The 25,890-nt window shown below is 40.0% G+C and overlaps 1 protein-coding gene across 5 annotated transcripts in view; it reads left to right on the top strand.

Moving 5' to 3' along the window:
• Positions 1 to 18,083, top strand: part of thrb (thyroid hormone receptor beta) — a 76,242-nt gene extending 58,159 nt beyond the window's left edge. For 2 of the 5 annotated variants that reach the window (XM_046844414.1, XM_046844415.1), the window contains exons 5-11: positions 8,458 to 8,558; positions 8,751 to 8,898; positions 9,078 to 9,283; positions 10,655 to 10,741; positions 11,605 to 11,751; positions 12,786 to 13,044; positions 14,004 to 18,083. In XM_046844414.1, coding sequence (XP_046700370.1) covers positions 8,458 to 8,558; positions 8,751 to 8,898; positions 9,078 to 9,283; positions 10,655 to 10,741; positions 11,605 to 11,751; positions 12,786 to 13,044; positions 14,004 to 14,245 — 1,190 coding nt within the window. In that variant the 3' untranslated portion in view covers positions 14,246 to 18,083. Of the gene's footprint in view, positions 1 to 4,086; positions 7,144 to 8,457; positions 8,559 to 8,750; positions 8,899 to 9,077; positions 9,284 to 10,654; positions 10,742 to 11,604; positions 11,752 to 12,785; positions 13,045 to 14,003 lie in introns of those variants that run through there. The other 3 variants (XM_046844410.1, XM_046844412.1, XM_046844413.1) reach the window with 3 other exon arrangements.
• Positions 18,084 to 25,890: the final 7,807 nt, after the last annotated feature.

Genomic DNA, 25,890 nt, shown 5'->3' with positions numbered 1-25,890 from the left:
ACATTTGTGTACTCTCTTTCTCCTTCTGTCTACAGTTAGGCATATCTCTCTCTTTATTCACACACATTTTTTACTCTTTCCTTCTTTTCCCCTTTCTCTCGCCTTCTCAATCACACACACACACACACACACACACACACACACACACACACACACAGGCATACTCTTTTCTTTCCTTTTCCTCTGACTCCCTATGCTCTCTGCAAGAGTGACCATCTTTAGTCAGCAGTGGAAAAAAACAGTGTTTTCAGTTCAAAGAGAGAGAAAGAATGAGTGAGAGAATCAAAGAGAAAGAGAGAGAGAGAGAGAGAGAGAGCAAGTGAAAAAGAAAGAAAGAACCCATGTTATGTTTCCAATTCATGTTGCCTTCATCTCATTAACTCGGCCAGTAAAAGGCTGTTATAGTGAGAACTTCGATAAACGTAACTGATGTGGTTTCCATTAAAAGCGTTCGAGGAGTTTTGGAGTCGTTCTTCCCACAGGGAATTCCAACCGGTTCTGATTTCTAAAAGACGGCATTACAGACATGAGTTTATTTCATACACGTCCGATTCTTTTTCTCGATCCCGGAGACATTGGCGTGTCTTTTGCGTGTTTTTTTTGCCCAAGTCGTGAGCATTATTGGGAAAGAGACCGCGTGTTGTGTAACAGTGTGCTCTTGAGGGTCACATGACCGAGCGTTTGCTGAGTGAGGTATAACTCGAGCAGGCTCCAGTAGTAGTAGTTCATAACTTGTTTGCAGAGGCCTGGCCTGCTCATGTCTGGAAATCATTATGCTTTTTATGGACACAAAAAACCCACTGACCTTTTTTTTTTTTTTAAACAAGGTTTTTATGTACTTATTGTATTTCACCTCTAGGGGGTGCTAGAAAACATGTCTTAACTTTTGTAACCGAGCCCATTAGGAGATATTCATTAGGATTCACAAGATCTGGAAAAGACAATGAAAAATGATGGATATGTGGTTGCGATGAAGATGCACTTTTATACTCTGCCATCATCTGCGTGTCCCGGGTTGAATGTTTGATTGACAAAGAGCTTCACATGACGCAAGAAACGATAGAGCAAGAAAGAGATCTGCAGGTTTCCTGACCTTGTTCTGTTCTTTTTCCCCAGGAGTGTATACTCGAATAGTTTGCATTCCCCCGTTAATGTGGCGCGCTATTGCATCTGGCTAGTGTTATCAGCTCATAAAACGACGTCATGGCAGTCGGATGGGCCTCTTTTCCGTGTCTCTGAGAGCGTATTTAATGCTCTCTAATTGCAGGAAATATATTACCTCTGAGCCAACACTTAAAAAGAGACGAGTGGGGGATACGGAGTTCATGCACCTGAATCTATTACACACTCATTGGGCAGTTCTCAGGGACAATTTTATTTTTCAAACACACACACACACACACACACACACACACACACACACACACACATACACACACACACACACACACACTATGTGTATTTAAAGTCAAGAAGCTTTTTATTTTCATCTTAAATCTGACACAGTACACAGTGAAATGAGAAAACATTTTTCCAAAACCCTGGTGCTCCATCACACAACATAGAGCGACATCACACAACACAGAGCTCCATCACACAACATAGAGCGACATCACACAACACAGAGCTACAACACACAACATAGAGCTACAACACACAACACAGAGCTCCATCACACAACATAGAGCTACAACACACAACATAGAGTGACATTACACAACACAGAGCTCCATCACACAACATAGAGCTCCATCACACAACATAGAGCGACATCACACAACACAGAGCTACAACACACAACATAGAGCTACAACACAACACAGAGCTCCATCACACAACATAGAGCTACAACACACAACATAGAGCGACATCACACAACACAGAGCTCCATCACACAACATAGAGCGACATCACACAACATAGAGCGACATCACACAACACAGAGCTCCATCACACAACACAGAGCTCCATCACACAACATAGAGCTATAACACACAACACAGAGCTCCATCACACAACATAGAGCTACAACACACAACATAGAGCGACATCACACAACACAGAGCTCCATCACACAACATAGAGCGACATCACACAACACAGAGCTCCATCACACAACATAGAGCGACATCACACAACACAGAGCTCCATCACACAACATAGAGCGACATCACACAACACAGAGCTACATCACACAACATAGAGCTATAACACACAAGACAGAGCTCCATCACACAACATAGAGCGACATCACACAACACAGAGCTCCATCACACAACATAGAGCGACATCACACAACACAGAGCTACAACACACAACATAGAGCTACAACACACAACACAGAGCTCCATCACACAACATAGAGCTACAACACACAACATAGAGCGACATCACACAACACAGAGCTCCATCACACAACATAGAGCTCCATCACACAAGATAGAGCGACATCACACAACAGAGCTACAACACACAACATAGAGCTACAACACACAACACAGAGCTCCATCACACAACATAGAGCTCCATCACACAACATAGAGCGACATCACACAACACAGAGCTCCATCACACAACACCTGGCTTAATGTATCTTACACTAAATGTGGAATGGGAAGAAAAAAAAACAATCTTACAGTCAGGTGTCCACAAACTGTTGACATGACAGTGTATTGGGATCTGTCTATAAACCTCTGTCGGGATGAAATTACTCCGCCAGTCCAGACCTGCTGCCTGTTTTCCTTCTAGAGACCCCAAATCTGCGATTGCATCATCGACATGTAACTTTTACACATGATGTCATCCGCGTTAAGCCCAGATTCACCAACAGTCTGATCCCCGGCTTGTTTTTCCTCTTCTTGTTTTGTTTATCGTGAGGTCTGTTTTTGTCCTTGTGGTGGATCTTTATATTTTACACACTGCCACGAAGCAAACGATTACATTTTAGAAGACAAATGAGGAACCTGTTAAAACTTATACAAAACATCAAAACTAAACATCTGGACTTTAGAGATTAAAGCAGCCAGTTGTTGAAAGAGTTGAAAATGTGGCTAAAGTAGATATCGTAATGTAACCGTCTGGAAAAACTATCCTGTTGCTACAGATGTGTAAAGAAAACCTGTACATGTATTGATCCCTTACTGTATCATTTACTCCATAACAAGTTAAACATCATCGATTCCAATACGATTTGAGTGAAAGTCTTCAAATATCTGACTTGAACAGTACTTGAGTATTTGACTTGTATCGAAATCGACAGTTTTTGCTTTTCACTAAGGTGCAAAAACTGTCGATTTGAGAAGTTTTATTTCCTAAAATACAAATCGATTTGTACACCTGCAGTAACACTGGATTAACAATCAACACAACACACAACTTCAACACGCCAGAATGAAAAAAAGCTTCAACAAGTCAGTCAAAAAAAAAAAAGGCAAAGTAGTAAAGCGAACTTTCAAAAATCTTCAATCAACTAATAAAATGACAGTTTTGTCACAAAGTAGAAGAACCATTAGTATTCAATGGACTAATCAGATTTATGTAAATCAATTTAAATCAAATAAAACCAAATTATTCAGAGCTGACTGTGATGTGATGCAGCGCTCAGTCTCAGAGAAGGACGATCTTTTTATTCAACTTCAACAGAAAAATCTTTAGCAAACGGAATTTCGCTTTTTGTACAAAAAGTAATTGGAAACGCTGATCGTCTAAAATTTAGACATTGGTTTACAATATACACAAACCATATAGTTGAGTTAAAGTATTGAAAAAATGAGACTTAAAAATAATAGTGTCCCTTTAAACTTTTACTCGAATAAAAAAGTACAAACGTTTTTGCCTTCAAATGTACTTAAGGATCTAAAGTACTGAATTATTATAACTATAATGTTCCTGTGATCATTTTTATCACAAGATTCTTCACTTAATCACCTCAAGTTTCTGTGTAAAGACTCGAATGTGACTCTCAGCACACTGATCTATTAATAGAATGATATTTATGACTCAAACACTGATTGATTTCTTTTACAATCATCATGAACCCCAAAACTTTCTCAAGTTCGAGTCTGGAGTTTCTTCATCATTTATTCCTCTCTAAATGTTCTGCTTGATGTTGAACTGTATGTTGGTACTACAGGTAAAGTAAAGACCCCCAAACGCATATCAGAACAAGTTCAAACAGACCCTGATCGATGACTTGCTGCGTGTTTGACGAAATGTTTAAAATGTAGTGAAGTAACAGTCTCACCAAATGGAAATACTTCAGTGAAGATGCATAAAAAAGCTGTATTGCTATGAACAAGACTTTGTTCAGCTCTGGAAACCAACTCAGGAACATTATGAAAAATGGAAATGTGGGCTGTATGTGAGAAGAACTTGTGAAGAATGTAAGTTTTGTATATTATTAGTTTGTCACTTTGATGTGATGCTATAAAGCAGGAAAACTACATGATGTTACACAAACGACCACCTGCGATTCTCCACTGATCAATACCAAAAGCTTGGTTCATCTGTTCCTTCAGCACTGAGACGTTATTGACACTCTTTTAATCAATGAGGCATTGACTCCACGAGTCGCTCCTTATGTTGCCCATTTCTCTGAGCACTACACAGAGTCTAATCCGTCTCTAATTAGAACTAAGGTGGGGTTTTGGAGACTTTCTGGGACGAGGCTGTGTTTTGTTTGCTTTTCCTCGATTCACCCTTAGGCCTCGAGCACAAAGTGGCCCAGGCAGCATGTTCTTTTTAAGGTAACACCATGTCGCTGGGGGACATCTGGCTAAAGAAGCCATGTCAAACCAGGCCCTATCCCCAATGCTGTGAGGGCCTGAGGTCTGAAAAGTCTACATGACCAGCTTTGAACCTTTGAGACTTTAAGTGATCGAGTAAAGAGGGAATAAATGGGTGGAAAAGCTCACTTGTAGGGTGCACCACCTTCTCCAGCACACAGCTTTCATCTTATCTACGGAGATGTGGGAACGTTCACTCGCTGGTTCGAATTATAAGGGTCACTCCTTCAACCTTTTTGGAGTGCGATCAATACGGGTTCAAACTATGACTATGTGTACGGACACGTTTTGTTTTTGGTTGAAATTTGCTATCGAGATATAAGGACCTGGTGTGAGAAGAAGGTAAGAACATCATGTGTATAAAGACCTTCAAATATTCATAGATAGATAGAAAAATATGTGCTTTTTAAAACCTCACATTCCACATTTAGTCCCAGTTTACTGTTATAAAAAACTCCACTCTTCTGGGACGATGTTCCCCGAGATTTTGTGTAGATTTATTCAGGTTGAAAAGTCAGGTACTGATAAAGGTGAGAAGATGTGGAGGTCCGGGCTGCAGTCAGCATTCACATGCATCCCAAAGGTGTTGTTTATAGGTCTATAGCAGGAGATCTTTCACAAACATCCACCACATGAAAAGCATATCTTCATGAAGCTGGCTTTGTGCACAAAAACAGGTTTTGGGTCTCCTAATTCAAGTGATGAGAAACTTTCAAGCATCCAAAGACCTTAACAATTGTTTCTCTCCAAGTTTGTGCTGGATGCATACTCATACATTTGGAAAGGTCCAGTGTCTGTATACTTTCGCCATATTGTGTATTTTACGGTACATTTATTTAATTGAATTTCGAGTCTCTGTTTAAAACCTGGGCGTCTTTGACGACCCTAAGAGTTTATAACGAGGACAGACGGAAGCCAGCATTGTGTAGCTGAAGATGTTTATGAGGTCGATGTACTTTTGGAAAATATCCCGTACATGTGAGGACGTCACCTCATCAAAAAGTTAAATTTGAGTTAAGCTTGTAATCAGGAGAAGATTTGCCTCAGAGGCCCCTGCTGTAAACAGCTGTTCAGTGCTTATCACTTAATTGTCTTAGCCGTGACTGTCTGCATCCGTGATCTGCCTTTTTTCTGTTGTTGTTTTTTGTTTGTTTTGTTTGTGCTGGATATTAGTAAAGCAACAGATGATAATGAAAAATCCCATATATGTTTTTTTTGCTTATTTAGAAATCTATCTATCTATCTATCTATCTATCTATCTATCTATCTATCTATCTATCTATCTATCTATCTATCTATCTATAATTAGAGTAGATTAGAATTTTTTTATATATACATTTTATAGAAAAATTTATAGCATAACCTCTTTGAACCAAGCAGTGAAATATTTCAGTTTGGTTGATCAATACATCACATCATCTGCGTGCTTCTTTCTCATGTTAACGAACTTACAAATCACTGAAGTGTAAAAAAAAGATCTTTATTTCTCCATCAGTTTGTCTGTAGACTGAGGTGAGTTTTAGACTTAGCAGAAAAACTGACCTAAAAAAGAAGTGATCGTCATTTCAGCACCTTGGAACTGTTCATCGCTATCCAGAATATAGTTCTTTAGGAATACGCAGATAATAAAATGCTCCTCGTTGTGAGAACGTTCAGGATGCTGGTGAAGTTCGTTACGCTTGGCTCTAATCTGAACAAGCTCTGGATTTCCAGATCTGGATTTGACCAGAGTCAGATTAGAAGAACACATTGTCATAAATCTGCCTTCCAATTTGCCTGGACGAGGGTGTAATTAGGGTGGGGTCATCATATATAAATCCGTGTCTCCTCTGAGCATTTTCACACCATTGGCTTTTGCTGACTTTTTTTGTTGTTGCTTATAAATATATATCTAATACAAGATTTTAATCTGTGCTGAATGTATTATTAGAATCAAAACAATAGACGTCGATCCATGATACGATTTGAAAGCCTGTGTGATTCCTACACGGCTACTAAAACAGTGCAGTGATGAATTACTGTGTGCCGGATGTGTATGGGATGCCACACGGCATGGCTGGAGGCTACACGGTACCGGGCGGAGGGGAATATTGTATGTACGCAGGCGACGGATCCACTTTCGGCCATTGCGAGCCTCAGGCGATTCACCACAACCCAACGTGCATGGAGCAGCCCTGGCCCGCCGGTCAGCCGTACCCCAGCATGTACCCCGCCACTTATCCGGGCAGCAACCCGGCGTTTAAGAATGAGTTCTGCACCACCGAGGTGCCTCTTAGCCACTTCCAGCAGCCCGATTACTTCTCAGACTGCAGGCCAGACTTTTCCCAGATGCAGTGGATTCAGGTGCAGCATAAGAAAGGTACCGAGATTCTGACACGTCCACAAAGTACTGGGTAGAGATTAAAAAAAATTAATTATGTAGTGATTTTTACTGATTTTATTTGTATTTAAATAATGCTGAATTTTAAAAAGGTATTCGAAAAAAGGTTTGCTCTAAGACATTTTTATCAGTTATATTGTTCTGTTTACTTGCTTGTATTGTAACATTTTATTTCCCATATTAAATCCATCATATTTTTTAATATAAAAATGTAAAAGTGGATTTATTAGTAGTAGTAGTATTAGAATTTTTATAATTATTATTTTCTGCTTTTTTTTCTTTCTTTATTATTATTAATATTTTACACTTCATTCGATTATTATTATTATTTTCCACATTTTTTTTATTATTATTATTATTATTATTATTATTATTATTATTAGCTTATGTTTATTTTTAATATTATTTTTATTATTACTGTTATTATTTGCTTATTATTTTTATTTTCTATGTATTATTTTATACTTATTATTATTATTTGCTTATTATTTTATTAATAATATTTTCTTCATCTTTTTCTTCTAATTATTATTATTATTATTATTATTATTTGTTGTAGAAGTAGCATCATCATTATCAATATTATTATTTTAATAATTCTTATTATTAGGAGGATGATGATGGTTGCAGCCCCTCATTTAAATGAAAGGTACTCATGGATGCACCAAAAAGCATTGTTTGTGGGTTTTTTTTTTTTTTTGGAAACCTAAACGTGTTTGTGTAATAAGTTATGGTGTTTATGGTGACGTCGGCCAGGGAATAGAACAGCGATTTTTCCCTCCGGCTCGAAAGCACTGAGCTGTAATTCCCGTGTAAACGCATGGTTCGAGTCACTGCACAGTGTCTAACCTGTTCCATTATCATTCTCCTTCATGAGTTCTGTGTTTTATACTGTATTGATTTCCCAGCATGCCAGTTGGGCCTGGTGTAGACGAGCAGATGGACTGGTCTTAATGGGGGGACGAGATTATGCTATTGATTATTAACAGTATTGATTCATATTCTGGAGCTCCTGTCAAGTCGTGCCTTAAATTCAGCCACTGTATGAGTGTGGAGGATTTAGCTTGAGCTTCCCGACCTGTTCTTTATGTGCTCCTCGAATCCCAATTAGCAGTTTCCAGAGATTTGGGTTTCTCAGTATGGCTTAATCGATGTAAGGAGATTTCCGTGTATGTAGATGTATTTTAGAACCATTTCTCCTGGTTTGTTGTTCTGCTTTTCTTTAACATTCTTGTAAGAGTTCCATGTCCTTCATGCAGATGTTTGCTCTATTTGTGCGTTTTGCTATTTCAGGGTACATACCAAGTTACCTGGACAAGGACGAACTTTGTGTAGTGTGCGGAGACAAAGCGACGGGATACCATTACCGCTGTATCACCTGCGAGGGCTGCAAGGTCTCTCTTTTTTCTTCTGGACTTTGACAGTTTGTCAGATTACCATGAAACCACAAAGACCCAAAGTCCTGAAGACACTTTAGCAAAACATGATTTATAATGAGTTGATATAATGTGTTATAACGTTTATTGCATATGTTTTCAGACCATCCAGAATACATCATGCTCACGTTGTTCATGTTCTTTCTACAGGGTTTTTTCAGGCGTACGATCCAGAAGAACCTGAACCCGACCTACGCATGTAAATACGAGGGGAAATGTGTAATCGACAAAGTCACGAGGAACCAGTGCCAGGAATGCCGCTTCAAGAAATGCATCGCCGTCGGCATGGCGACCGACTGTGAGTGCTTATATCAAATTTGATGCGACGTGAAATATACAGAGAGCATAATACAGTTAAATATTTGCACGATATACAGAAAAATTTAGATATTCGTGATTGGAACTCGTACTTGGAATGGGTGCGGTGGATCGTTTTTTTTCCCACCTGTAAAATAATCATCCGATCCCCTCCCTCAGTGGTGCTGGATGACAGCAAGCGTCTGGCCAAACGGAAGCTGATTGAGGAGAACCGTGAGAAGAGGAAGCGCGAGGAGCTCCAGAAGACGGTGTGGGATCGACCGGAGCCGTCGCAGGAGGAATGGGAGCTGATCCGAATAGTCACCGATGCCCACATGACCACCAACGCCCAGGGCAACCACTGGAAACAGAAGCGCAAATTCCTGGTGAGAATTCCCCTCCTCCCACACCACACCACAAACCTCGTGTTTCGTGACTCGTTTGGTCCTCCATCCATTCCCTGAGTTCTGCCCCAAATTTTCCTAGTTACACCACTAGGTTCCACTTCCAGCTGTCTCCTCCCAACTTTTCATACGTCCGAGCCCCAGGGCCGACTCTCCATTTACTCACTCTCTGTCTCTCTCTCATTTTCCTGCAGCCCTGTCCCAAAGTACATTTCTTCTGGACAGGGCCATTCAGTTCTCCCCCTTTCCAAGCTTCCAGAACTTGCTACATAGATCATTCATCCCAATTCCAACCAACCAAATCATGCTTTCCAGTTCATTCCATCTATTTCCCACCTACCGGATTACAATTTCCAGTTTGCTCCTTCAAAATCCCACCTGCTAGATCACATGTTCCAGTCCATTCTTCAATTTCCCTCTTACCAGATCTCAATTTCCAGTTCACTCCTCCCATTTCCCATGTGCCAGACCACACATTCCAGTTTATTCTTTAATTTCCAATCTACCAAACCACACGTTCCAGTTCACTCCTCCCATTTCCCACCTACAAGACTAGGCTTCCCATTTAACTCTTCAATTTTCCCCATCTTCCAGACCACAATTTCCAGTTCACTTCAATGATTTCCCACTTGCCAGATCTTAATTTCCAGTGATTTCCTCATCTTCCATTTCCCAGTACCTCAGTCGTTTGTGCCCCATGTCCCCACTCCTGCACTCCCTGTATTAACATCTCCATGTTCTTGTATGTTGTAGAATGGGGAAGTGTTAGCTGGATGCTGGAGATGCTTTGTTCCTTAAAAGCAGCAGCACTTTGATCTTTTTTTTGCCTTTCTTTTGCTTTATATCTTAAAAATCCTGTTTTTTCTCAGTCAATTCGACATAATTAGTCTACTGAAGTGCTCAAATCTTGTTTTTTTTCCCCTTTTTTTTTCATCCTATAATTCCACCCCCTTTTCCCGTTCTCCTGTTTTCTAATCAATTTGCTTTTTTTCCCCCCGAATTCTAACTATCCTCTACAGTCTGTCTGTCTCAGGACTTTGCTGTGGGTTTCCATGTCAGATCTACTAACAAACCCATACACTTTCGATTGACACTCTGAATAATATAATATTCTCCTATTACACATCAAATTTTTTTTTAGAAGCGAACCAGAAAATACGCAACAAGTCCAAAACGCGATAATGACGTATCCGATCGGATCGCGGCGCCAGACTCCATGGAAACGCCACACAATCCCACTTTGTTTCTGTCTGCACTGTCTCACCTGTCCTCAGTTTCAACTTGTTTTTCTTTTAGTTGGCTTGACTCGGGTTCTTCATTGAAACTTCACGATCCCTGTTGATTGCCCAACAGGTCGAGGAAGCAATGCTACTTAATGAAATAACTTGTAATTTATTCTATACTTCTGACCAGAGTGCAGTGGGGGTGAAGGAAACCAAGGTAAGAACCAATAGACCAAATACATTTGAGCTGTCTTGTGATTTTTTTATTTTTATTTATTTACTTATTTATTTATTTATCCACCCAAAAAAAAAAAGCGCTCTATGAAATTATCGGCTGCTTCCGTTCTGTCTATTTTATTTTGTTTATTTATTTGTTTTATTTATTTGTATTTATTTTTTTGTGGATAGATTGATGTGCCAAACGCTTGAAGCATCTGTTTTGCCATGTTTGTGTTAGTGCTGTTGCTCGTTGTGTCGGATCGAAGGTGTACACAGGAGAGGAAAGCTTAAGGGGAAAAATGTAATAAATTAATTTAATTAATTAATTAAATAAAAAACAGAGAAAGAGTTTCCCAGGCTGGGTTTCGGAGCTGTTTTCAGCACCCCCTGTCTGCTCTTTCTTTTCAATCTGGTCCTTTCCATGCTTCATCTTTCACGTAATTCCTGGTCAGAAGGGCATCATTTTACGAAGGAAAACCAAACCTGCGGCGTGTGTCGGTGAATAACCCTAGTCAAAGACCCCGCAATAACACACACACACACACACACACACACACACACACACACACACACACACACACACACAGAGAGGTCTATAACAGCTCTGCTCCCACTTACTCTGGTCACCCTCTCATTTAAGTTTCCTTCTTCTCCTCTTCTCCTCCTCCTTCTCTTCTTCTGAATCATTTGGGCACCTCAGACTTGTGTTTTTTATTTTGCAACGTGCTTCGTGATTGTGTCCTTTTCTCATGCTACTTAGAAGGGATTGAGGACTTGTGGTTAATGTCCAAGTTGTGAATTCCATCCAAGTCATTCTCTCGTTCTAAGGCCATCCGCTCCTCCCATTTCCTGTCATTCCAGGCGGAAGACATAGGTCAGGGGACGATCGTGAGCACGCCAGAGGGCAGCAAGGTGGACATCGAAGCCTTCAGTCAGTTTACAAAAATCATCACCCCGGCCATCACACGAGTGGTGGACTTCGCCAAAAAGCTGCCCATGTTCTGCGAGGTGAGTTCCAGTACTTATATTTTAGTCATTTGGTATACGCCCAAATCCAGAGCGACTTACATCTATATTATTCATACAAATGAGCAACTATTATGTTAAGGGCCTTTGCTCAGGGCCCCAGGAGTGGTGGGTTGGGATTTTAACTCAACTTTCGGATCCAAAGTCCAATGTCTTGATCACATAGACTTTCTGGTCAATCTGAAACTTTGGGATTTACAAAAATGGGCAAAAATATTGGGACTTTTCCAGCCATATGTAGCTCTATACAAAAAAAAATTAAAGAGCTTGTGGAGATTTGTGGAGATTCATTCAGCCAGGTAGTAAAAATCAGGTACTGATGTAGGTAAGACGTTGAGGAGGTCTGGGGTCCATCAGCTTTCACATTCATCCCAAAAGATCTAGGCTTGGAAGTTGTGGAAGATCTCCTGCTATAAACCTTATTGAACACTTTTGGGATGAATGTGAATGCTGACCGCACCCCAGACCTCCTCACTTTCTCACCTACATCAGTACATGAGTCTCCACAAATCTCCTCAAAATCTATTGAGGAGGAAAGTGGAGGTTATTATAACAGGAAACGAGAATGTAGAATGAGATGTTGAAAAAAACACACACCTTATATGACTTTTATCTTCACCCCAAAGGTGTTCGATAGCGCTATAGCTCTATATATCTTCCACTCCAACCCATTAAAGCTTCTGATCTTCATGGAGCTGGTTGGAACAGTTTGGGGAGGAACCCACACAAGGCTGGAAAAACACGTGTCCTGATACTTTTGCCCAAATAGTGTCCATCTGGTGCTTGTTTTAAAGGATGCGCATGTTTAATCAGGTCTGTTGTATCGTGTAGGACGTCATTCCTCACTCACAAAACTCCGCTGGAGATAAAAAGTTCTGTGCTCGTGTAAAATTTTCTACAGCAGTGATGTGTTTGAGGTAGATGGATCTAGGAATTGTTCTGGAATGCTGTGAAATAAGAAGTTAAGAAGGACTGAAAGCAGAATTAGACCCTGATGCTGAGGTTTTGTTCTCCAGCTGCCCTGTGAAGATCAGATCATCCTGCTGAAAGGCTGCTGTATGGAGATCATGTCTCTGCGTGCGGCCGTGCGCTACGACCCCGAGAGCGAGACGCTCACGCTCAATGGCGAGATGGCGGTGACGCGCGGCCAGCTCAAGAACGGCGGTCTGGGTGTGGTCTCAGATGCCATCTTCGATCTTGGGGTTTCTTTGTCCTCCTTCAACCTGGACGATTCAGAGGTGGCGCTGCTACAAGCTGTTATTCTGCTCTCCTCGGGTACGTACCGTTTCGTCCAAAAAACATCTCACTAGTAGCATGAACAAGAAGTGGAACTTGTATTTCATGTTTTTGAGGGAATCGTTTCCACATTTAGTCCCCATTTCCTGTCAGAATCACCTCCTCTTCTGGGAAGATGTTCCAATAGATTTTTTGGAGATTCCTGGAGTCTCATTCAGCAAGTTAGGTACTGATGTAGGTGAGAAGTTGAGGAGGTCTTTGGTGCAGCAGCTTTTACATTCATCTCAAAAGTGTTCAGTAGGGTTTGAGGCTCTATAGCAGGAGATCTTCCACTACACCCCAGGTTTGGGTCTCCTAGTTCAAATGAAGGACAGATTCATGCTACAGCATCCAAAGACATGCTGCACAATCATGTGCCTTAAAGTTTGTTTTAAGAACTACATATACCTTCTGCTACACGTGTAATCCCCGTTTCTAACTTTTGACTTTGTACTGGGGATGTATTTAAGAGGCATTAGATCAGCGCAGAAGATTACGCAGACCACTGGAGGGAAACCTCGGGGTGACCCGGATTAAAAAAAAACACGATTACGCAATCGATAGTTAAAGACTGAAGTATCTGCTTCTCATGATCAGATACGTAACAGATCGATCCAGAAATCCCAATCAATGACTGTTAAATTGCGTGGGATTAACAGAGAATAAATATTAATAGAAGGATCTCCATCTATTGAGCTATAAACCCTACTGAACACCTCATCTGGAGCTCTGAGTGCACCTCCACACCTTCTCACCTCCACACCTTCTCACCTCCACATCTTCTTACCTACAAACTGGCTGAACGATCACACAAATCTCCACACTACCGAGTGGAACGTCTTCCCAAAAAAGGTGGAGGTTATTATGAGAGTGAATGGAGATAATTGTGAAAGATAACGTTGAATAAAAAAGGCTGGAATTTCGTATTCTCATCGTTACTGTTCCGCGTCATTCTGCAGATCGTCCCGGATTGACGAGCGTGGACCGGATCGAGCGCTGCCAGGAGGAGTTCCTGCTGGCCTTCGAGCACTATGTCAACTATCGCAAGCACAAGGTGGCGCACTTCTGGCCCAAGCTGCTGATGAAGGTGACGGACCTGCGCATGATTGGCGCGTGCCACGCCAGCCGCTTCCTGCACATGAAGGTGGAGTGTCCCACCGAGCTGTTCCCTCCGCTGTTCCTCGAGGTCTTTGAGGACTGACCAAAACCCGCCCATCGTCATGTGACTCCTCCCCTCCTCCCCACAGTGCCAGTGGTGCCACACCCACCTCGGACACGTTCGTCGAACTCCATGTTTTCTCACTACTGAGTGCCATTGCATTCCAGAAATTTTAAAAGTAGCTCTCGGCCCTCATTTCTAGACAGACCATTCCTTTTTACGATGCGGGTACATGTGAATAGCGTTTTCTTTTTCTTTCTTCCTTTCCTTCTCTCTCTCTCTTTCTCTCTGTCGTGTACATTGTTGTTCCTAGTTACTCGAGGTGTATTTTTGTTATACAGTGAGTGATTATATCTACTAGTCGCTGGCATTGGCTCGTCACGCACCCGGGTGTGTGATCTATGCATACATATCACGCAGCATTCCACATCTAGTAGAAATCAGAAGAAAGAAAAGAAAAAAAAACCCTGATGAGCTTCTGCTCGGTAAAGTTTTCACACTATCTCCATGAACTCGGATGGAAAAAAAAACAAAAAAAGATGATCGGTTTGATTTGTTTCTAAGTTTACACAGGACGCAAAAGACAATCAGCGTCATCTCACACACACACACACACACACACACACACACACACACACACATACGAGCATGCAGGTGCTTATCTAGATGCCAAAATATGCTTTCATTGAAGACTGTTCAGGTGCCAAAAGAATCGAGGATTACTACAAAAAAAAAAAAAAAAAAAAAACGTGTGTTCCCGAAGATATGTTTTTTTTTTCCATCCGTGTTTCTCCAGATCCTTCACTTCTGCCGGACCGTCTGTGACTGTCTCTCTTACCTCGTAGGAACTCTGTTCTGTTTTATATACATTTTCACAAGTTAGACAAAAGGTGATGCCTCCGCTCAGACTTGTTGGTGCTATGAGTTTGTCTATTTATACCTCTTTTCAGTCAGCCTCAGATTTCTGGATGATTCATACACACTATATACACACACACACACACACACACACTCACACACACACACCTCTCTCAGACAGAGCAGTGAGCGGTGGTGAGGCACGAACGTCCCACTGCTTCACAACACAACCTGACCTCTCGAGGTATAGAGGACGTGTCTTGTTTTGTTTCGTTTCTTTTTTTTGTTTTTTTGTTTTGGTCTTTCCTACATGACATCGTCCTCGGACATTGTACTCTTACGTCGTATTGTACTGCGAAACATTTTTCACATCAACATACCTCTAAAACCGTTCGTTAGGAAAAATAATGGTCATTTTTGTATGAAAAGCAAAAACAAAAAAAAAGAAAAAAAATCTCGACCGCTACAACAATTCGCCTCAAGCTTGGTTTTCTCTGTAAAGATGCCTTTCAAAAAAAAAAAAAAAAAGAAGCAATAGATTTGCTCCAGTGTTTCGGCTTATTTATGACTACACACACACACACACACACATTAGTAGGTGCACACAAAAGCACCGACTCAGAGGAAATGCACAGACAATCAGGATGTGAAGGTGAAGCCCAGGGAGAAAACAAAAAAAAAGTGCATCTGAGATGTTCAGCTGTTATTCTATGAAAGTCAGAAATGCTTGTGCTGCTAACGGTGAACGTTTCAGAGTAGAGCGCCTCCGCCGTTATTACACCGTCGTGACGTGATTGTGTGAACGAACACTTCCATTGCACTCTCGTGCTCCGTGTACTGACGTGCGAGTCTGAGCGTAACGACAACACCTGCTGGTCTGCTCATGTTTCCTCACTATGAAGTATGTGGTTTTAAAAAACGGAGCCGAACGTCATCCCAGGTTTGCAGATCCAGACACGGATGTTGCTCCACTGACGTTGGAGTTACAGCAAGGAGGTGAAAATGCATTATTTTACAGTATAAAAAAAAAGTTGTATATTTTTTTGCAGATATTTTTTACCAGATTTGCATATTCCGCCATTTCACCACCAATGATAATAAAGTTCTATTCTCCGAAGCATAACAAAATCTCTTCTTGTGAATAGGCTCGTGCAATACACTCAATGGGCAAAGGTTTGTGGACCATCTGACCTTTCTAAACATCTCATTTCACATTTGTTCTTGTAATATCCTCCACTCTTCTGGGAAGATGTTCCGCTAGATGTTCTAGAGGTTCAGCTGGCCAGGTAGTAAAGTCAGGAACTGATGTAGGTGAAAAGGTGAGGAGGCCCGAGGTGCAGTTAGCGTTCACATTCATCCCATAAGGTATTCAATAGCAGGAGCATCCACATCTTCCAACCCATTCAAAGTATATCTTCATGGAGCTGTCAGGTTCTGAAACAGGTTTGAATCTCCTAGTTCAAGTGAAGCGAAAGTTTGACCAAGAACCGCATACCTCTGTAAAAGTCGGGTGTCCAAATACATTTGCTTACACAGCGTGTGTTATTTGTGAATACTTTCCAATGTTACTTCTCACCATTCTGAAGAATTAGACAGGAACTGAACGAAGGTGGTGTGTATCAGGACGTCTGATCTGAGACCCAAAACGTTTTTTGAACATGTAAAGTGTACACGTTTTTCTCATTCGTTCATCAGTAACTGTTTCATCCTGCTCAGGGCCGTGAGCATTTTGGAGAAGCACAAACGCTTCAAACGTTTCACCATGAAGCTGGAGGAATTGGTCCAAGTTCCTGCAGGAAGACACGGGATTGGTTGGAATTTGTCAGAAAGTCTGTGAGAGTAAGTGTGATTGGACAGAGAGTTTCTGTAGGAGCTCTACGTTGTCTTTAGGAGCATCATTTTTGCATGCAGGATTAGTCAGGAGTCACGTTCTCTGCAGGACCTAGTGGATTAATCACGTTTTCTGTGGGAACTGTTGGGATTGGTCACTTTTCCGCAGGAGCAGGTAGAATTACACAGACATTCCTCAGGAGTGCGTGGGATCAGTCAAACTTTCTGTGAAAGCACTTGGTCCTACTCATACTTTTTGATTGGTCAAACATTGTCCATGTGCAGGCAGGATCGAGCAAATGTTTTGTGAAAGCACGTGGGATTGGTCTTAATTTTTTTGCAGGAGTGTGAGGAACTAAAACTTTCTACAGGATCAGGTGAGACTGGTCACGTTTTCCACAGGAGCATGTGGTACTGGTAAGACATTATGCATGTGGGGATGGTCGAACTTCTTGCAGGACCAGGTGAGGCTGGTCAAACTTCCTGAACGAGGTCTGGATAGTCAAACTTCCTAAAGGATCATGTGACATTTGTGAATCCATCTGCAGAAGCATGTAGGGCTGGTTAAACTTACTGCAGGACCAGGTGGAGCTGGTGAACGTTCTGCATTAACAGGGGAATTAGTCGTACTCACTGTAAAAGCAGGCTGGATTAATCAGACAACTCTACCCCAATAATCCCAAACCCGCTAGACTTAAACACAGCATTTACCTCCTTCAACTGTTGGAAACCCTCAAGGACAGGATCAGATAAAGCATTCTGTGTCCTGTATCCACCATAGTGATGTGATGTGTAGAGTCCATGAAGTGTGGATTCAGTTCACAGCAATGGAACCTAAATACATGTCCAGGTTTTTTTTTTTCCCAAAGGGTACATTAGTTCACAAACCCAGAGACCTGTAGCGTCACTGTAAACCCTCGTGTCCTAATGAGTGGGCGAGATTTTTTTTAAATGTGTTGCCACTGTGAGACACTGAGGTTTAAAGCTGAATCTGTAAGCCATGTTGCAGTTTGGGAGGAAAAGATGGAAGAAAGGATGCACAAAAGAAACACATTCCTGTATTTGATGACTGATGGTGAATGTAAAAAAACACAGCAAAAGAACTGATGCTGAATGAGAACAATGACAATAGTGATGTTTGTATTTAAATAAAATATAAACTGGCTCCGGGAATAAAGATGGTTTGAGAAAACGCTTGGGAAGGTGTGTTGTGTTTTTATAAATCAGGGGTCCCCAAACTACAGCCCCTACATTTCCAACAGAGACGTATTTTAAAAGTTTTAAATATATGTTTTACTCATATTATATCTGTATTTCATAATAAAGATTGTCTTTCAAACTAAAATGTCCCTTAGTTATTAATAAAGGTAGAGGCACTATCAAGGTAGATGTTGATAGAAACTTTCGTCTATCAGCAAAAATCCTTACTGATAGTTTTTCCGGCTTCCGGTCTGCTGTTGTTACGAGAGCACCCTCTAGAGGCGAATCACGGACGCTACGTACTGTTTTCTTTTTACACGCGAGACTGTGTGCTGCACGGAGAGCGCTATATTATATTTATTATTTATAATTCATTAATTATATAATTATATTTATGAAGTAATATATTCATATTGATTTCATTTAGCACATTTTTCTGATTCAGTACAGTTTTTTTTTATTTTGTAATAAAGTTCACTATTATTTTACAGAGTGCTTAATCCAGTATCTATTAAAAAGAGTTAATTAATTAAAAAGAGTAGGTTAATTGCGCAAAATCCAGTATCGGTCGACCTCTAGTTATTAGTGTAGGCTAATTATTTGTTTGATTCACCCACCAAACATACATATGCAGAATAAAATTATAAACTCATCCAGCATTAGGAAGCAAAATAAATACATTTAAAATCATAAAATCTAAACAACTTCACTGGTAATCACTCCAACCCATGTCACGTTGTGTTACAGACCGACTTGGCTCCTATTAAAGAAAGACAAAAGTTATGTGACCGTGAGAACAAAATGTTGGGGACCCCTGGTTTAGATCTTGTGTCCTGTAATATATTTAGCAGTCTACATAATCACCACGAGATGCATATTGAACATATATCTTAAAAATACATCTTTGGAAATGAACATTACCCTTATAGTATACAGACAAATGTATGTGGACACCTGGATGTGTTTCTTTCCCAAACAGTTGAAAGCACACAATTGTATAGAATGTTTCTGGTTGCTGTAGTTGAAGTGGAAGACCTCAAGTGTCCTTTAAAGAAACCTGGCCTCCTGACCTTCTCAGTCTCACTGAACACCTTTGGGAACCATTATGTTACTGAGCAATTCAATAACTTAATGGATGGATTTGGACTGTAATAATAACACCAGTCTGCTACAATGGTTCAGGACCACAGACTTTATGAACAGTTCCACATTTCAGCACCTATAACTGAACAGCACCCCAACAATGATTGTTTAGATGCCAAAAACAATAGCACTAATTTTTCATTATTTTTACTCAAGATTCTGGAGTATTTTGTGTTTTACACAGAACTCGTTTCAAATAGCTGCCATTGTCTCCTAAGCCCTGACATTGAGACACTAATTATATATTTGTAGTTTAATAAGAAAACCAGTGGAACCTCACTTTATCCAGCAGGTCCTCCTCTGCCCTATAGTTTACTGTGTCCCCCTAGTGGCCGGATGGTGGTAATACACAATACTCTGACAGCCATCATATGGACACACATGGCAATTGCAGATATCTGAACTGCATACAGGGATGGTTCTAAAATGTATATTAGAAGCCCCCAGGCCTTGTTCCTTCCACCTTTCAAAATAAATAAAAAGCACCAAAATATATATTCTAACCTTTTAATATGGCATCTGGACCAGCTCTTCTTGTTATTATTATTATTATTATTTTTTTTTTTCCTTGAGCATGCTTTTCGCTCAGCAGCGTCTGAGGGATGCATTTGTTTCGGCACCAACAGGTCAGTTTGCAGAACAATTCACCAATAAATACAATTCTTGTCAACTTTTGTACAAGTGAGTGTCTGGACAGATTCATATGGTTGGAAAATGAAACAGAATTAATGGGGTAGAAATTAGTGACGAGTCGTTTACAGACGATTCTTTAATGTGACTCAGAAGAACGAGTCGTTTTAAAGAGTGATTCGTTCGTTTTCTAATGGACGTGCACGAGCAAAACATCACAAAATCTCTTTAGATTATGTTCAGGAAACAGAATTGAGTAGTTCATCTCTCGATTCTTCTAGTCCGAGTCTTTTGTTCTTTTATTATGTGACTCGCATAGATGCTATATAGTTATAAACACATATATTAATTATTGGAACTAGTGCAAAGTTGGTGTATGTGGACGTGTTGGAGATCTGATTATTGATAATGTAACATTTTTGATTAAAGGAATGAAATGAACTAAATGACAAAAAACAAAAACAGGCCTTGTTCATTTTAAGATTTAAAGAACCAATTCATTAAAAAGATTTGATTTTCCCATCATTAGTGGGAATGAAATTGGAAGAGATATAGATGTATTTATATCTAAATATATAATACATGAATTTATAGTGTTAAAAAATATCTTATAGGAATACACAAAGTAAATATCCAAAAGTTCCAGACCCTTAATCCCCTAAAACTAGGGTGTTGGGGACGGAGCCCCCGTTGGGCTTCACTGGTGGCCCATGTGGTTCATATAGAGCCCATGGCCTCATTTTTATGGGCTTATTTGTGTGGCCTAACTGGGGACCTTCGCCAAACCATCACTGAACCCATATGGGGTCCACATGGACACGTTGGCTAGGAACATAAACAGCGACTCCTCTAATTCAATCCATATCGATGATTTATACAAAACAGTCACATCAGGTTTGTCGAATTCACTTCACAAAAATCACAGCCTCTAATTTTTCCACATTGTGCTGAAAATGAGTGCATCAGTAATCACAGTTTTTCCAGATTAGTTACCGTAAGAAAACTATAATCAGCCCATAATGTAGCAGCACAATGCATCAAATCTGGCTTCAGTTTTTTAGTTAAGGTTTATATCAAACATCATAAGGAGGAAACGCTTTCAGAGAACATCCAGACCAAGAATGAGTTCAAAGCCCAACAAACGTAGCTCAAACAGGACTGACAAAACCCACGGGGTAAAGAAATGGAGTCATTATGATATTCATTATGTTTTTACTGAAACCATTGTACAGGGGTCGTATTGCAGCAGTCCTTTTGTTATGAGACTCAGTTCATGGTGTTCTCTAAAAGATCAACTCTTCCTTCTGCTTCCAGCTTTCAGGATCAGTGCTTCACACTTCCTCCTGTTTGCCTTCGCAGCTTAGAAATAATTTAAAAGCAAAATACCAATTAAATGTCTAATGGAAAAATAATGAGTCTACAGCAGTGGTTCTCGAAGTGTATCGCCCTCTAGTGGGAATCGAAGAAATTACAGGTGGGGCGCCATGACAGGCAGGATTTATGTTTTTGGTGTTTTTATTAATATTTATTAAATGAAAATAAAGTTATTACACTCAAAGCAACCACGAAAATATAATTAGGTCATGAATGCAAGTATTTTAAAACAACAATAGAAGGATAAAGTGGAACTATTGTGCGAAAAGCGCAGAGCAAAACAGGCCACAAATGCAGTAATAAGACTAATATTAATGTGCTTTTTTTATTCTTTAAATGTTCATCATTCTTGCCATATGCATTTGTTCTCTTTTTTTGCACAGACTGCAAAGTGAAAACTACACTTTTATTTCCTTCTGTTTTTGAACTTGATGCAATTTGATGTTACTGATTTAAAACTTGATATTTCTATAAATTAGACATTTTTGAAGTATTTCATTACTATGAATTGCAGAGAAAGTTTGAGAGCCACTGATTTAAGAAACAAGGGGGTGAAAAAAGGTGATGAGGTTACAAATAATCCAAACACCGTATCATTATCTACAAAGCTTAGATCAAGTACCCTAAAACTGTTAATTAAGCGCACCTTCCAAGTGAGCAGTTGAGATTTAAGGGCCTTACTATGTATGTATGTATATATATGTATATTTGGCTGTCAAAATGAAAATTATTGTAAACGTCACTAAATTTTATTAACGCTATCAATTCAGCACACATTTCTGTTTCACCATTCTTTACTTAGATATAAAATAAATATATAAACTCCAGATAAAAATATTTTTAATCAGTAAAATTTTGTTTTATTTCTGCACCAAGTCTCAAATCAAACACCAAATCCGCCATGTTTTACACAATTTACCCTCTGGGTAGCGTTTTGTGGGTTTTCCTCATAATGGCGACACAAACTTAAATTACTGTCTTTATTGATCGTACAGATAAAAACAATACATCATTCAAATCTGTAAAATGTCTATAATTTTATATATATAAGCTTCCTGACTTGACTTGAAGAGGTGCAGTTTCTCCGGTGTCACCTCATTAACTGTCCGTGTGGAAACATAGCAAAGGCTCTTAATGATGTCCACACGTCTCTGCACTGATATAGCCTTTATATTTAATCACTGTACATATGCTTACATACATATCACATGCTGTAAATATGATACATGTTTAACACCTCAAGCTGCCAGTTTTGGGCACCTGAGCAAGCACTTAACTCACTACTGCTCATTTAGTAAATGAGATCATTAAGAGTCGCTCTGGAGAAACACTTCCAACAGGAAGTGGCTATATCTCGCTATCTTTGTCTCTCTATTTTCTCTATCTAATTGTCTCTGTGTCTCTTTTAGTAAATGTCTCACTGTATATGTCTCTCTCTTGCTGTCTCTCTATTTGTTTCTCACTCTTTCTAAAGCTGTGTCTGTGTCTCTTTGTCTTTGTCTCTGTCTTTCCTGCTTATTTACATGTCTAACAAAGTTTTGAGTTTATCATGGTATATCAGTGGTGCAGGTGTTGGAGATGTGGTTCTTGTACCTGAGTCACTTCTCATAGACTTCGAGTTACTGAGAGAATGTACAGGAAGGAGAAGTTTTGACCCTCTACCATCAACATCTAAGAGAAAACATTGGTCTCCTAACTATAGAAAAGCCAAGAGTCCAATAAGCAAAGGCTTGTTTGCCACCCCTGTGGTAGTGTAGTGGTTAGTGATGTGGTCTCTGCTATCTGACTCACCGGTTCAATTCCTACCCCTTAGCTTTCCTTTACATTGTTTAAATAAGTTTTAATAAAGAACTATAAAAGGTCCTAAAAATCAGCTTCTTGCAGGAGATCCTGTGGCTCAATTGGAAGAGCTTTGCCTCTGGGTTGAGAGGTTGCTGGTTCAAACCCCGGCCAGGACTCAAAGTTAAGAGAGTGGAAAGTGTCAGGAATGGCTGTGTGGAAGGTTGGCTGTGGATGGTTTCGAAGGGCGTATCCTGAAGCAGGGGGGCAATATCCGGGCATCTGCCCCCCTAGTGTCTGAGAAGCTGAAAACAGGGGGTTGTGAAGCAAAAACCTCCAAAAAAGTATCGACTTAGTTTTGCATATATAGGGAAAAATTCTGCCAAAAACCTATCACCCTCACTTTTTCTGAGACTGTGAAGCAGCAGGTCTTTACAACCTTTGTTCAAAGTCAACCACTCCATTGCTCACCACACACTACTTTCCACACAGCCTACCAAGTGTGGGGACAAGCCAGATTTGAACCAGCAACCTCTGAGCTCAGAGGTAAGGCTTTTACCACAAAGCCATCAAGTCCCACAACATACCTTCTTTTTTTTGGGGGGTTTATCCTTCGTTTCATGCTTCAAAACAAGAAATTCAGACCAGACAGAAAGACAGAAAGCAGGATTCGAACCCTGAACGCCAACAACAGCGAAATACCAGTCTTAACCCACTGAACCATCGGGAAGGACCGGCTGTGACGATTGTTTAGAGCAGGTCTATCTTTTCTTTCAAACCATCAACACAAGAATATAATGCTAAAGACAGACGTAGGAAGCAAAACCATATCGTGACTAGCAGGGACAAAGCAGGATTCGAACCCGGATTCACACCATTAGCGAGGCACCAGCATTAACCCGCTGAACCATCTGGAAGGACAAGCTGGGAAGCTTGTTAAGAGCAAGTCTATCTTTCTTTTTAACCCATCAAAACAAGAATATGAAGATGTAGGTATCAGGAATTTAACCTATCTCATGACTAGCAGACAGAAAGCCAGGTTTGAACCCTGACCACCAACATTAGCAAAGTACCAGCCTTAACCCACTAAGCCATCAGGAAAAAACAGGATGGGAAGCTTGATTAGAGCAGGTCTATCATTCTTTTCAAACCATCAACACAAGAATTTAACGCTAAAGAAAGATGTGGGAAGCGAATACAGATGTAAGTAGCACAAGTTGAACCCACATTGTAACTAGCAGGAAGAAAGCAGGATTCAAACCCTGATCCCCACCACCAGCGAGACACCAACATTAACCATCGGTGAGGACAGGAAACCGTATCACCAGCATGGACTATATTAAGGAACATGTTCAGGCACAAGCCTTAACCCACTGAGCTACCACAGAAGTGCTTATTTTTTTTGGGTGGAGTTATCTTTCATTAAAGAGCAGGAAATCAATCCAACACAGAAAGGACAGAATTGAAATGTTTTCAGAGTGGACAAGGTCCAGAAGTTTTATTTACCAACACAGAAACCACCAGCTCAAGCAGGAATCAAACTCTCAAACTCAGCCTCGTGGGGACCCTGACATTAACCCACTAGGCTATCACATCCATCTATCTATCTATCTATCTATCTATCTATCTATCTATCTATCTATCTATCTATCTATCTATCTATCTATCTATCTATCTATCTAATATAATGTAAGGTCCAGTTAACAGCTAAAACAGGTAGAAGTAATAACTACTTTTTACTTAAGTACATGTCAGAGCCAAGACTTCTTTACTTTCACTTGAGTAAAAAAGTATAATCAGTACTTCAACTTTTACCCGAGTATTTTATAACATGAGGATCTGTACTTCTACTTAAGTAAAGGATGTGTACACTTCTGCAGATATGGATCACATACCTGCCCCAACTAATTACAACACCTGGTTTCTGGGTTTAGATTAATCACGTCTGAGGCCCCCTAGTGGCAGAGACCAGGACCTGCAGCATCAAACAAATTTGCGCTATTTTCATATAAGTCTGGAGCGTCATTCTTCACTCAGTGTGCGGGCAAAATTCTGTGTACTGTATCGTGATAGATCATTATTGATTTATACAGTGATCGAGTTATTAGAGCCGTTCTGTTAAATATATATCCGAAGCAGTTTCTCCATAAACCAACCGGAAATGTAGATCATAATTTATATAATGCAGTAATTAAAGCTGTGCATCCAATCAATCAATCAATCAATCAATCAATCAATCCATCAATCAGAGTAACAAAGCTGTTGGTGTTAATCCCTTTGAGAAGGAGAGAAAAATATAAAGAGATACAGAAAAAAAAAAGAGAGAGAGATACAGAGAAAGTGAGATATAGAGAGATACAGAGAGAGAGAGAGAGAGAGAGAGAGAGAGAGACATGACAATAGAAAGAGAGTGATAGAGAGAGAGAGATACAGAAAAAAAAAGCTAGAGAGATTTCATGCATACTGACTCTGAGATGTGACATTTTATCTCTCTGTACAATGACTATAAAAGTTCTTTTTATTTCATTCAAATCAAATTTCCTTTTCTTCACTTCTTTCGTTTTCTTCACTTTTTTTTATCTATCTATTTTTTGTTCTATTTCCCTTCCTCAACTTCTTTGAGCTATCTTCTATTAAAATGCACTTCTGTTGTTAATAATTGTATGTTATTTTATTTTATTGGACTCTGTTATGGAAGAGTTTTGTCTTCACCTCGTCACCTCTGGCTCATTCATTAGGGATAAAATTATTGCCATAAACTTAAAAAACTGCAAAAACCTATATATGAATTTCAGAAGTGAGTTATGGTTGTGCATGTGGCTCCTGTAATAATGTCACAGAACCTGTAAATATATTTAACACATCAGAAGGAA

Source organism: Silurus meridionalis, chromosome 29 (genome assembly GCF_014805685.1).
Source record: "Silurus meridionalis isolate SWU-2019-XX chromosome 29, ASM1480568v1, whole genome shotgun sequence".
NCBI lineage: Eukaryota > Metazoa > Chordata > Actinopteri > Siluriformes > Siluridae > Silurus > Silurus meridionalis.
This window is presented reverse-complemented; position numbering and strand designations above follow the sequence as displayed.